Raw genomic sequence first — 14,097 nt, 5'->3', positions numbered from 1 at the left:
CTGCAAGCTAAGTAACAATCCTATAACTTGTACAGTATCTCCTGTTTATGTCTTAAAATAGCAGTGAGTTCTACAATAGTGAGTACAGAACATATAAACTCAAAAACAAATTGGTGAAGCACTTTGGTCCAAAAATTGAACTTTGGAGACCCATCTATCAACCTATATTTTTTACAAAATATAGGTTGAAATATCTGGCTAAACACACATTTATCCAAGTAAATATTAGTTAATTACTGGGTAAAATCAAGGTACTGCAGAATGAGGTGTAGAAATTCCAAAAACTTTTGGGGTTAGTCGCATCAACAAAAACTTTAAAGATTGTATTGGTTGAATTTAAGGTCTGGATTCAGCCCTGCCGGCATTACAGGAATGGAAAGAAAAACTATCAAATACAATACTTTTATTGAAATGAAAAAAAAATACTATATACAGCATCTTTCATGACAGTGCAGGAATTTGTAATTTCCTTCTGCAAAATCAAAATTAACACTAAGTACGATACAGTACATGTCTATAGCACTGCGTAGCTACTGTACTTCGTCATTTTAATTACTCACTTCAACTATATCAACTAATGGACAATCTATTCTACCTTATTCTGTACTAAGTGACAAATACATGTACAGTATTAAAGTCAGCAGTGTAAACTTTAACACTGTACAGTATTGAAGTGGTCCAGGACTTATTTCTTCATTTGTTCTTATCAGTAATCAATCCATATTTACCATTAATATATATTTAATTCAGTAATACAGTAATCAAACAACTGTGGCCACACATACTAGTATCACCTGCTGTTTCTTGAGATCTGTCCTATACACAAGAGCTTAAAAACATCCTCATCAGGGGTGGACCCAAGGTGGAACTGGGGTCCAGACCCCCTCCTTTTCATCAGAAAATTCCTAATACTTTTTCTTCAATGCAGTATATTGTACTCAGGCATTTCTATATAGTAAAAAGTAATTACTATTGACATCAAAATATCAACTAATATCAAGTGCACATGGATTCAAAATGTTCTCAAAATGCCCATGATATTGGTCAGATTTCAAAAAAATTTCTAGGCTGGGTTCACTGTTCTCGCCATGTTCCCCCGCCTACCGGTACAACCTCTTGGATCCCCCCCCCCCTCTTTGATATTCCTGGATCTGCCTATGCTCATCATCATCACAGTTAGAAAACAAGTACTTACTCTCTACCTCTAGTGTATGGTTACAAATACATTTCCAGATTTTACATATTGTACAAAAAAAACTTCCCATGCCTTGTCATTTGTCATGGCTGTACCGCCCTCTACATTATAGATAATTTGCTAGACAGTCTATCACTTGGGTTTACCCTTGAAGATGGTGTTAATATCTACTGTATATTTATTCACATATAGAAACAGGGGGTTAAAAAGGTACACCTAGGAAGCAGCAGAACAAGTAAATTAGAGGAGACCTTGGCAGTGATTCTTGACTGGCTTATGGAAATGTCACAGCAGTTATGAGTGAGAGCATGATGGAGAGTATAAAGAAAGCTTGGTTTTGCTTTAGCCTCCAGCCACCCTGCAGCACAGTGAGTGAAGACTTGATAAAAATTATGATTCATATATGATGCAACAGATATGATGTTACAGTACAGTATAAATTATTGTTTGAATTCGCTGTCGTTTTGAAGGACTACAGTATATCTAGTTCACTATTACTTCCCTGATTTGTTGGTTAAATGCACTTGTCACATAGGCTCAGCAGCTTTCTAAAATACTGTACCCTTGTTGATCTAAACTTCCTGGAAGTTAATCTGATAAAGAAGTTGTCTCATTCAGGTTTAAAGGACATTACTGGAGCAGAAACTCCCAAAATTTTCTAAGATACTTCATCATTTTTTAACCTTTCTGTTAATGCCTCAGATCCTGGCTGATCTTGGCTTATCAGTGGGAGCAAAGACCCAAAAATTTCCAGGAAATAGTCAACTATTTTCTGGATTTTTTTAAGGATGCCGACAAAGGACTAGACTAAGTGACAGTCTCGTGCTAACAGGGATATACAGTTTATGTAGAGACTTGTGGGTTAGTATAACCCAGATATTTGTAAATATCCTTAAACAATTTACTGTATTTACAATAGTGTCACCTTCAAAAATACTGATTAAAGTCTAGAGATGAAGTACTGTCTTGTCCTGGACTCCCACCCTGAATCCGCCCCCGATATGGAAACGATACCGATATGATTTGAAGGACAATCGGAGTTAGCACCCACCAAAATGTGGGTAGCATACTAGAATAATATCTAAATTATTACAAATAAGTAGGTGATGACATACAGTGGCTAGTGACTCCCTGTGGTAAGAGGTCCCTGACAGTGGGACTGTCAAGGCAATACAGCAGTGTTGAAGGGTGTTACCACTGGGACAGTTACAGAGTTTACAGGAAGAGAAGTGCGGGTCATCCCCCGCCTCAGATACAAGCCAGATAGGTCTGTATCCTCACCGAATATGAGCAGACACCACATTATGTCTGCAGACCATAAGTTCAAGTCGATGACACTTGTGTGGATAAGGAAGAAAGTGATCATAGTGTTGAATGGATATATTTTCAATCCGTTCACTATTCCTACAATGGATTGTAGGGAGATGGGCGGCTGAATGTATTCTCTTTCAGTAGGTCATGCTGGGGTTATATTTAGGTCTAAAAGATCCTGATTGGACAGCCATAATTTTGAGAATCAGTTATTGATTAATTTTAATAGAAAGATTTGTAAATAAACATGTGTTATGCTGTGTATCTTTTATTTTTATCTTTATTTAACTAGTTTTTTATAATTTACCGTGGATTTATTTTAATATTTGAGACAATTAATAATTATTTGTTACATTATACTTTCAGTACTGTACCTGAGTACTTTATGAATGAGATACTCTTTTACTTCTACTTGAGTAACATTTTGCCAGTGTAACAATACTTATACTTAAGTAGCAAACTCCAGTACTTTTTACAACTCTGTGTATATATAATGTTACATCATTTGCAATTTCACTTTCTTGCAAGATCTCCTTTAAAATTTACGGGTGGCAGAACACGTTACCCCTCTGCCTCCATCTGTACTGTGCACCACTTACATCAAAGGAGATTTTACACATTTGGACAATTACCAAGACATATTTCTTTACTCTTCTAACACACAATTCTATCTACACTATCAACGATGATTTTAAGCAATGAGTTGTCCATGCATGGAATCTATCATAAGTATTGCAACAATATACTGACTGTATGTTACTTAACAGAAAACTGACAGGTGATATCACGTTCACTTCCCTGTAAAAAGGGTCTTCGTCAAACATATAGTAGCATGAAGTCTATTATAAGGAACATTTCATATCTTCATATCAATGATGGATCGGTTTTTGTGTGTGTATTTAATATACTGTAAATATTGTTGTTATTATCATGTATATGTGACGCTTCACTTACCGTAGCTTGCTGTTATGTAATCACTGGCTTATGTTGTTACACATCCGACCTCCCCATTATATTATGAGATATACAGGTAAATGGAGACACAGACACGCACAGCAGTTTATTATATGGTTGGCTTCATTTAATAAACACGATATTAGCATCACTCCTCATCATCCATCAGTTGCATCATATTACTGTAATAAATAACCTCCCTCCCATCCAGTGTGTCTAGTCTTGACCCGAATCACCCTGCTTCATTACCAAGTCTACATTGTGTGTTGGTGGGGAGGTTCGGTGCAGTGACTCACCTCAACGGTACCTCCTTATTGTAGTTGTGGTGGCCCTAATACAGGTATACCTACTTATGGTAGTTGTGGCCTAAATATATTTACTTATGGGAGTTTTGGTCCTAACTCCTTATATACTGTACCTAATTATGGTAGTTGTGGTGGTTGTGGTCCTAATATAACTACTATGGTAGTGGTTAGAATGCCTGCAACTGCCTAACTTACACTATAGATGGGCAAAGGGTGACATAATTGAAGTTTATAAACATTTCAATGGGCACTGCTCGGTCGAATGTCCATAACTGGAGCTGGCTTACGTCCGCCAGACAAGTGAGAGGGCAAACATTTTTGAAGTGAGAATTGTAACTTTTGGAACATATCTGCCAGTGTTGTGACAGCACCGAGTGTGAACTCTTTCAAGACAAGACTTGACCAACACTGGAGCAGGAACAGATTCAGGAGCCAGTGCATGCCCAGTACTTGCCAACAGTACGTAACAGAGACATGACTGACTGCCCAAGTGACTAACGAGCTGATCAGTGGTGAAGAGGATAAAGGTAAACAGTAAAAGTAGAGGTTGTGGTCCTAATATACCATTACTGTACCTACTTATTGTAGTTGTAGAGGTTGTGGTCCTATTATAACTACTTATGGTAGTTGAGGTTGTGGTCTTGATATATCTACAGTAGCTACGTAAGTTGTGGCTGTGTTGCCTGTGGGTCTGGTATTTACAATGGTGTGGCCAAGTTGAATATTGTGAATCCTCTTGAGTATTCTACTTCCAAGTGTTACTTTTGTACTACATTATAACATATTTATTCCATCAGACAAGGCAGCTCATTATTTTTTTTTTGTATACATTCATCTTTCTGAGAATCTGTCCTTTAAATAATTATCCTCTTTGTCAACAGTGTACAAACTTATGATACTCAAGATCATCTTGCTATGTAAAACTTTTACCATGGACTTCACTATAAAGTTTACATAACCAGTATGCACTCTCATATGGTTTATCAGACAGGTCAGCCCTTGAAAATTTCACATTATAAATTTTTTCTCACCAGTGTGTACAGCCGTATGGCGAGTCAGTGCACCGTTGCTGAAGTAACTTTTACCACATACTTCACACTTGAAGTTTTTCTCACCAGTATGTATAATCATGTGCTCCTTCAGAGAACTTTCTCTATAATAACTTTTATCACAGTCATCACACTTGAATTTCTTCTCGCCAGTGTGCACAACCATATGCCGATTTAGAGTAACCTTACTGGAATAGGTTTTACCACACTCTTCACAATTAAAATTGTTGTCCCCAGTATGTACAAGCATATGCTCTGTTAGAGAGCCCTTTCTGTAATAACTTTTACCACACTCTTCACACTTATATTTTTTCTCACCAGTGTGAACATCCATATGAGTCAGTAGTGCACTTCTGTCTTTAAAACATTTATCACACACTTCACATTTGAAATTCTTCTCTGAGTGTACTGCCTGATGTTTTGCCACAAGATGTTTTGTTTTAAACCATTTATGACATATTTCACACTGGAAGTTCTTCTCACCAGTGTGTACGAGCTGATGGTCCTTGAGGGAACACTTTCTGGAGAAACATTTGCCACACTCTTCACATCGAAATTTTTTCTCACCAGTGTGTACTTTCATATGACTCAGCAGTGTGTTCCTCTGTTTAAATCCTTTACCACACTCTTCACATTTGAAGTTTTTCTCATCAGAGTGTAGTGCCATATGAGACATCAGTTCACTTTTCCTGTAAAAACTTTCCCCACATTCTTCACACTTTAAGTACTTGTTACAAGTGTGGACAGCCACATGATTTTCAAGGTCATTTCTTCTGTAGAAACTTTCACCACACAATTTACATACCAAATTCTTCTGAGCAGTGTGGATGGCCATATGCTCTTTCAGAGTTCCCTTTCTATAAAAACTTTTACCACATTCTGTACAAGTGAAATTTCTCTGGCCAGTGTGCACAATCATATGAGTGTTCAGAGTGCTCTTCCACATGAATCTTTTACCACACTCTTCACACTTAAAATTTTTTATGCCAGAGTGCACAGTCATATGTTTCTTCATATTACTTTCTAAACCAAAACTTTTACCACAGAGTTCACACTCAAAATTTCCTGCATTGTGTACAACCATATGTCGCTTCAGTGTGCTCTTAAAGTAAAAGCACTTACCACACACTTCACACTTAAATTTTTTCTCACCAGTGTGCACAACCATATGCTGCCTCACAGTACTCCTGAAATAAAAACTTTTACCACATTCTTCACACCTAAAATTTTTCTCACCAGAGTGTACAGCCTTGTGATAAGCCAGAGCTTTATTGTTGTTATAACTTTTACCACACTCTTCACACTTAAACTTCTTCTCACCAGTGTGGACAGCCATGTGTTCCTTTAGGGCACTCTTTTGGTAATAGCTTTTACCACAAACTTCACACAGAAATTTTTTCTCACCAGTGTTCACAACCATTACTTTTTCTCCACGAGTGTGCACAGTCATATGCCGCGTCAAATTACTCTTTCTGTCAAAGTTTTTACCACACTGTTCACACCTAAACTTTCTCTCACCAGTGTGAACTGTCATGTGTCTCTTCAGGTGACCCTTCAAGTGAAAATTTTTGCCACAGTGTTCACACTTGTATTTCTTCTCACCAGTGTGCACAGCCATATGTCTCTTCAACTGAGTTTTTAAGTAAAAGCTTTTCCCACACTCTTCACATTTAAAATTCTTCTCTCCAGAGTGAACAGCCACATGATAATCAAGAGCAGTTTTATTGTTGTAACCTTTTCCACACTCTGTACATTTAAATCTTTTCTCACCAGTGTGCATAGACCTGTGATACTCCAATTCAATTTCCATAAAAAAACTCTCATCACATTCTGCACACTTAAAATTTTTCTCACTCTGCACAGTCATATGTTGTGTCATATCATATTTCCTGTAAAAGTTTTCGTCAAACTCTTCACACTTTATGTCTTTCTGATCCATGTCCTCTTCCCAACAATCATGTGTTTGTAAATACTCATTACTGCCAAAAATTTTACCACACTCAGTGCATGCATAATTCTTTTCATCACTATGCACAGCTACTTGATCCAGAAAGTGAGCCATTTTTACACACTTTCCCACATTCTGTAAGTCTTAACCATCAGGGCACACATTATTCAAATTACTATATTCATCTTTACATACTATTATATTTCACATACTATACAAATACTAACTTCACTTTCACATTTCCAACTTAAGCCTTGAATATTTGTGCAGTAACTTACATTTATCATATTTACAATGTTCTCCTGAAGGTGTATGCTGTACTAATCTTATTCTTCAGTTGTTAGGAATATTTCTAAACTAGTTGTGCCTTTTTTGGGGAGAGGTAGTGTACTGAACTAACATGCAACAACCTACTTGAGGGTCTGGCAGTACACAACCACCCAGAACCTACATCTCTTGAGGATATTTTATGATCTTTGTAGAGCTTTAACACTAGGTTGTGATGGGAGATATTTGTCTGGGATGGCCTCCTGATGCTGCCATAATATTCCTCTGTTAGCTGGATCCTCTCACATGCTTTATGTCTGAAATAAAATGGATAGTGTTAGGGTGCAAGACTTAATCTAAATTTAAATTTAATACCTATACTTTAATATTTTTTTGGACACAAGTGTATACAATGCAGTGCAAGTATGGTATTTATTTTATTTTTTTACTTGTGTGTGTGTTTGGGTCATACTAAATACTGAATGGGACCAAAAATTAGTGGAACCTAACGTAATGTAACCGAAAAGGGCCAAGAATTTGGCTGTTAGGTTCAACTGGCTCTTGGTTGTTCTTGGTATTTACTGTACAGTAGTATCATCGTGTGTGGGTGTTTGACTCTCACAATAAAAACTGCCATAAAATGTATAACAGCAATGTAAGTAATAAGATAACATTACCATAAAAAATAAACAGATGCTGTGGACAAGTGTCACATTGGCTAAAATTAAAAAAATAAAATAAAATAAAATAAAGACCATTCATTTGTTCTGGGGATTTTTGTGAACTGTTAGAAATTGGGGATCACCCAAGGACAACTCCCTCCCCCAACTCTAGCTGTTGCTGAGTTATAATAATTCACTGGGGATCATATCAATGCATTCCATCTAACTTTTCAAAATGTAGCGACAAAATCTAACGATACTTTTTTGAGGGGACTGTACAATACAGTACAGTTGTACCCCGCTTTACGCAGTTTCACTTAACGCGATTTCTCATATACGCGGTGCCTCGCCAGAACCGAACTTTCACTTAACGCGGTTCATCTACCCATATACGTGCAGTGTCCGGCTCGAGACGCTATTTTTAGATTCGCGCCACCCGCTCCCGCCTGCCTCGCCCCTCCCTCCCCTCCGCCTCCATCCCCGTATGCCGACCCATCTCTTCTACTAACGTAAGTGTTACACCTAACTTTTATTTTTCCTAACCTAACCTTTATTTTTCCTAACTTACCCTTTATTTTTCCTAACCTAACCTCTTCTATATTACTTGTTTGTTCATACCATCATAAAGTTAAGATAAAATTTTTACTGCAACATAGTTGTGTGTCGTCAAAAAGTGGAGTTTGGGGGTCGGGCCAGTCTCTATTGGAATTAATCCCATATGTTCTGTTGTTCACTTAACGCGGTACCCTGTGGGTTCAATTGACCGCGTAAAGCGGGGTACAACTGTATGAAAAAATTAATCATCTGGTTTGAACTTTCAATCATATTACAGGAAAATAATTACAGTGCATTATTCAGTTCAGCTCTTGAAATCTTTTTTGTGCTGTAATTTTTTGACAAGTCCTTCACCAGTATGATTATACATACATTGCAAATCATGTGGGGAACAGCAAACAAGTTATTTTGAAAACTAATAAAGAAACAGACCACATGAATCATTCAAATCTAAGTTACATTACTCTTTGTTAGTTAGATGAAAAGTTAGGTTGGTTTAGGTTAGGTTTTTGTCATCAGCTTCATGCAAGACTTTCAAACTCACTTCTGCCTTGTTCCATCATATGATTTGTACACAAAGCATTAAAACAAATGTATCAATGAAAATCCTGTCAAAGATTATGAGGAATGAAAACCAGAATTAAACTGATTCTTCACCTAATATAGGATTACTTGTGTCCCTGGTACAGAAGCAATGATTAATTTCGTTTCTGGGTTTGTTCTCAAGGAATCTCAGATGAATAAGGAAAATTATCACCAATGCATAGACATACATATTTATTTCCAATCAGATATTCTGAAGAACACTTATCTTCATCATCAATGGCACATAGAAGTAAAGAAACATATCAGTGCAACACAGTAAAATTAAAACATATAATATATTCTTGTTTAAAAAATACAAATAATTTTGTGTAAAACATTACATAAAATGAAATGATTAACTGTAATTTTATAGGATACAGATTAAAAAATATAATCGAAACACTAAAACTACAAAGGGGTAATTAAACATATAATTGAATAATACTGAATAATCAAGTACTCAAGAGAAATGTTGTTAACAATCGTTAGTCAAAATCAAACCAAAAAAGGACCACTCACGTATTGATAAGTGACAAACCACCTATTGGGTATAAAGATGTCGTGCTCTGGATGTGTTGTTTAGTTCTGGTTTCATATTCGAAATGTCAAGGGATTTCATTATTACAAGGTCCAGCCTGGAAAGTGTAGATGTTAGTATTTTAAAATTTTGGTTGGTAAAAGTGTTTATCTGCCTCGGAACGTTCTCTGACAGCAGAGTGAGACGGTCTACTGAATGAATATTGTAGTTCAGACGTGTGAATAAATACCCAGTACATAATGACAAAGGCATTAGTATAGCATGGTACAGTACAGTATAGTACAGTACAGTACAGTACAGTACATTACAGTACAGTACAGCACAGCACAGCACAGTACAGTACAACATAGTATAGTATAGTATAGTCAGTTGAGCAATGGCAACATTTTTCATTTACTGTACTTAAATTATTTGTTAAGAATGGTTACTATTTGTATTCTTTTATTATATATTAATATATAAACAAAACACTAACTATAAAGGAAACGATAACACACAGTAATATATGTTTTGTTAAGGAAGGTGAGTTTAATTTAGGTTAGGTTAGTTTAGGGTATGTTGGTTTAGTAAGTTTAGTATAGTAAAGTCTAGGTAAGGTTAGTTTAGTGTAGTTTAGTTTAAGTTAGGTAAGGTTAATTTAGTTTAGTTTAGGCTATGTTACTTTAGGATAGGTAAGGTTAGTTTATAGTAGGTTAGGTTAGTTTAGTTTATGGTAGGTTAGGTAAGATTAGATAAGGTTAGATTAAGTCAAAATACCTTCATGTACTAGCTTTCAGTGATCATTAACTGACAGTAGACAGACAATCTGGGAATACTGTATGTGACATTGTAAGAAGAGTGAAAAATGAAATGGGGATCACTGGTGTTAACAAAGTGAGAATGAGCCAAGTAACAAGGAAAATTTAATAATTAGTGTTTAGGTACAGAAACAGAACCATCTTAAACTAATCAACACAATACTAAGATCCTTCAGTCACAGTACAAGAAACATCTGCATTCTAAATATTGAAACCAATTTTGATTTTACCCATATTATATTTTATTGTTCATGTGACAAATCATCAATAACATCAATCAATCAAGGCAGCTTCTGTTCACTTAGTTTCCGGAGGCCAGCCACCAGTAAAGTAGACATGGAGGCCACAAGAACAGTAGGTGTATAAGTAGCAAGGTAGGTATGGAGGGCTGCCGCCAGGTATACAAACTCAAGCCATCACTACAACTGACATGGAGGAACCCTTACTCAACTTGGCGAACAGCGGTCACAATATAATAATTCTAACTCACACTAAGGAAACAGGGGCCATCCATAAAGTACGTTTTGAATGATTTAAAAATCAAAATTATGAGCTGTATGTGTCAGGTGTCCCGGTAAGTTTACCTTCATATTTACTAGTTATTGTATCTTCCTGCTTGTGTTGTACCTCCCTGTACTTGTTACTGTATTTGCTGTACCTTCCTCTACTTGTCACCCCAACTGATGTATAATTGGAGGAATAAAAGTCAATCACCAATATGTCAACAAGCTGAGGACGGCCACCATCACCGACCCCAGCCAACTGGGGAGGGGGGCCGAGCCGCCTAGTGGGGATTGGGGAAACAACAACCAGTGTGGCCAGTCTAGGCTCCTACCACCAGTGTTATTATGGTGAGTATAATAATTCAACAAAATTGTCATACAGGATTACAATTGGATGAGCTTTTTACGGTGAATGGTGCACGTAGGCCGGTGAACGGTAATAAAGTCACAGGAAAAAAAGTCACAATTTTGGCTAGGAAAAAAGTCACAGGAAAAAAGACACATTTAAGGTAATAAAACTAAAAATATTTTAAAACAGTTATTAACCGACAATACATGACTTTTACATATTGACAACACAATTTATATATGATGCACGTAGGTTAGGTGACTTTTTTCTGACTTTCTGAATTTTTCCTGTGACCTTTTTTCTGTGACTTTTTTCCTGGATTCCGTAGGCCATGGGAGTGCAGATTTCCTGCGTGTCCGTATCCATACAGTGCAGGTAAACAACATTCGTAAGCAGTATGGCAACTTGACCAAGGATAGCTGACAAAGCTGTCAGGTGCTTCTTTTCAAGAGGGTCCTGTCATTATAGTGTCGTCATGCGAAGCCCCCTACCACCAGTGTTGTCATGCCAGGTCAGGGTATCGTTTTCTTTTTTACTTTTATCCTCTTCGCCACTGATCGGCTTGTTAGCCGCTTGGGCGATCGGTCACGACTCTTTTCCTTTATATTCTTCACCAAAAGGTCGGCTCGCTAGCCGCCCGGGCGATCGGTCACGTCTCTGTCACGCACTGTTGGCAAATACTGGGCATGCACCGGCTCCTGAATGTACCTGAACCCGCTCCAGTGTTGGTCAAGTCTTCTCTTGAAAGAGCTCACACTCGGTGCCGTCACAACACTTTCTGGTAGATTGTTCCAAGAGTTTACAACCCTCACTCCGAAAAAGTTTGCCCTCACGGTTTTCCGGACTTGCGGCTTCTTCAATCTTGAGCTGTGACCCCTTGTGGGGCGAGCGTCCGCCAGCTCCAAGTAAGGACACTCAACTGAGTAGTGCCCCCTGAGATGCTTATAAACCTCAACTAGGTCCCCCCTTGCCCGTCTGTAGTATAAGCTAGGCAAGTTCAGGCGCTCCAATCTCGCAGGGTAGCTGAGATGCCGAAGTGCAGGCACCAGCTTGGTGGCCCTCCTTTGAACATTTTCAACCAACTGACAGTCCCTAGCATATCTCGGGGACCAGATGGGGTGACAGTACTCCAGATGGGGAAGCACTTCACTCCTGAAGATCGTCACGAGGGACGGACCGTCTAGATATCTGAACGACCTTCTTATAAGACCCAATAATTTATTTGCCTGATTTACCTTCTTCTCACAATGGCCCGAGAACTTCAGCTCATTGTCAACATACACACCTAGGTCCTTCTCACACACAGTCTCAACTAGTACATTTTCTTCATCCCGTTGGGACATATGGTACGCCTCCTTACCGTTGGTACGCCCCAGGTGCATCCTCTTACACTTCGTGACATTGAATCTCAGCAGCCATTCCTTCGACCATTCCTGGAGCCCACAGAGGTCCTTCTGCAGCTCTTCACAGTCCGCTTGGTTCTTAATTTCCCGAAATAACTTGGCGTCATCGGCAAACATTTGTATGGAGGAGTGTACAACGTCAGGCATATCATTTATGAAACAAACAAACAACAGCGGGCCCAATACACTACCCTGCGGTACCCCACTTGTTACAGGTACAGATGACGATTTCGTGCCATTAATCACCACACATTGCTTGCGGTCATGTAGAAAGTCTTCTATCCACGCTAGGACATTTCCCCGAATTCCGTACCCTTCCAGTTTGATTTTCAGCCTTTCGTGGGGTACACTGTCGAAAGCCTTGGCAAAATCTAGGTAAATATTGTCGATATTACCACCCCGTTCTAGAATATGGGTCCAAATATCCAATACCTTGAGCAATTGTGTCAAGCAAGAGCGCCCCGGCATAAAACCGTGTTGGCAATCTTTTACAAGGTTGTTTCGTAGTAGATGTTCCATCGCTGCATCTCTGATAATACTCTCAAGTACTTTACATATTATGCTGGTCAGGCTCACCGGTCTATAGTTGTTCGTGGAGTGCCTATCGCCCTTCTTGAAGATAGGACTCACATAAGCCACTTTCCATTCACTGGGGACCATTTGTTCATCCAGGCATTTACAAAACAGAATCTTCAGGGGCTCTGCAAGCTCGTTGCACAGCTCCCTTAGCACTCTAGGATGCACCATGTCAGGTCCAGGACTCTTATGGACCTTTAGCCTGGACAGTTTATTTCTAATACCCTCTTCTGTGAACACAATGTGGGTCAGTGCTGTGTCGAACCGTCTGTCCTCAAACGCAGGAAGGTTAGTTGCATCCTCTCTTGTGAACACTGAGGAAAAGAAGCTGTTCAATGCCTCAGCTTTATCCTGGTCAGAATCTGCGTAACTACCATCTTCAAGCCTCAGGTCTGATACTCCTACTCGCGTTTTCAATTTCGACTTTGCATAGCGGTAAAACGCCTTTGGGTTTGACTTGACCTCGCGTGCAACCAGCCTTTGGAACTCCTTTTCAGCCCTCCTACACTCTATCTTTGCTTGGTTTCTGGCTCTTGCATACATCCTCCTGTCTTGCTCATCGTTTGACCCAACCCACGTCTTGAATTTCTGGGTTTCCCTCGTTTTCTGAGGGATGAGATGTTCCAACTCATCACCTTCACCTCTTTGTATCTTTGTCTGGTATTAACACTGGCTATTGTGTACTAATTTGGAAAGAAGCAGAAAGCACTGTATGATTTTTTTTCATGTCCATGCTTTTAATGTTTTTCAAACATTCCTGGATCATGTACTGCTCACCAGTTGATCTATTTCAGTGGCAGCCATCAACACACTTTGGTTACACTTGTAGTGGATTCCTCCCCTACAAACGCTGTTAGTCGCTGAGTAGCCGACCCGCGAATTCCCCAGTGTATGCCTCGTTGTCTCGGTCAACCAGCGCCGCCTTACATGACGGAGGTCAACTATTAAGCCACGCCTACCTCCGCTATATAAGACCTGACCTCGTGGTGACCTGACTCTCTTTCTACCTACAGCCAGTCTTCAAGCAACACCTCCTCCTCCTCCTGCCTGGCGGCCCTCGCTCCCGCCAGCGACCATGGCGACCCACAAGCTGGTCCTCC

The 14,097-nt window shown here is 38.9% G+C and overlaps 1 protein-coding gene across 3 annotated transcripts; it reads right to left on the bottom strand.

Annotated features, from left to right (window-relative positions):
* Positions 1 to 390: 390 nt before the first annotated feature.
* LOC121871944 (zinc finger protein 845-like) lies at positions 391 to 11,065 on the bottom strand. Of its 3 annotated transcripts, none has more exons than XM_042374550.1 (3): positions 10,751 to 11,065; positions 9,351 to 9,466; positions 391 to 7,346 (listed from the first exon to the last, which is right to left on the bottom strand). In XM_042374550.1, exon 3 carries the CDS (start codon positions 6,874 to 6,876, stop codon positions 4,774 to 4,776), a length of 2,103 nt encoding a protein of 700 aa, XP_042230484.1. In that variant the 5' UTR covers positions 6,877 to 7,346; positions 9,351 to 9,466; positions 10,751 to 11,065; the 3' UTR covers positions 391 to 4,773. The 3 variants fall into 3 exon arrangements, with proteins under 3 accessions (XP_042230484.1, XP_042230486.1, XP_042230485.1); XM_042374552.1 differs by having other exon boundaries at positions 10,825 to 11,065; XM_042374551.1 differs by lacking the exon at positions 9,351 to 9,466.
* Positions 11,066 to 14,097: the final 3,032 nt, after the last annotated feature.

The sequence above is a fragment of the Homarus americanus genome, unplaced genomic scaffold, assembly GCF_018991925.1.
Source record: "Homarus americanus isolate GMGI-L3 unplaced genomic scaffold, GMGI_Hamer_2.0 scaffold48416, whole genome shotgun sequence".
NCBI classification, from domain to species: domain Eukaryota; kingdom Metazoa; phylum Arthropoda; class Malacostraca; order Decapoda; family Nephropidae; genus Homarus; species Homarus americanus.
The sequence above is the reverse complement of the archived record's forward strand: the minus strand, read 5'-3'. Positions and strand labels throughout refer to the sequence as shown.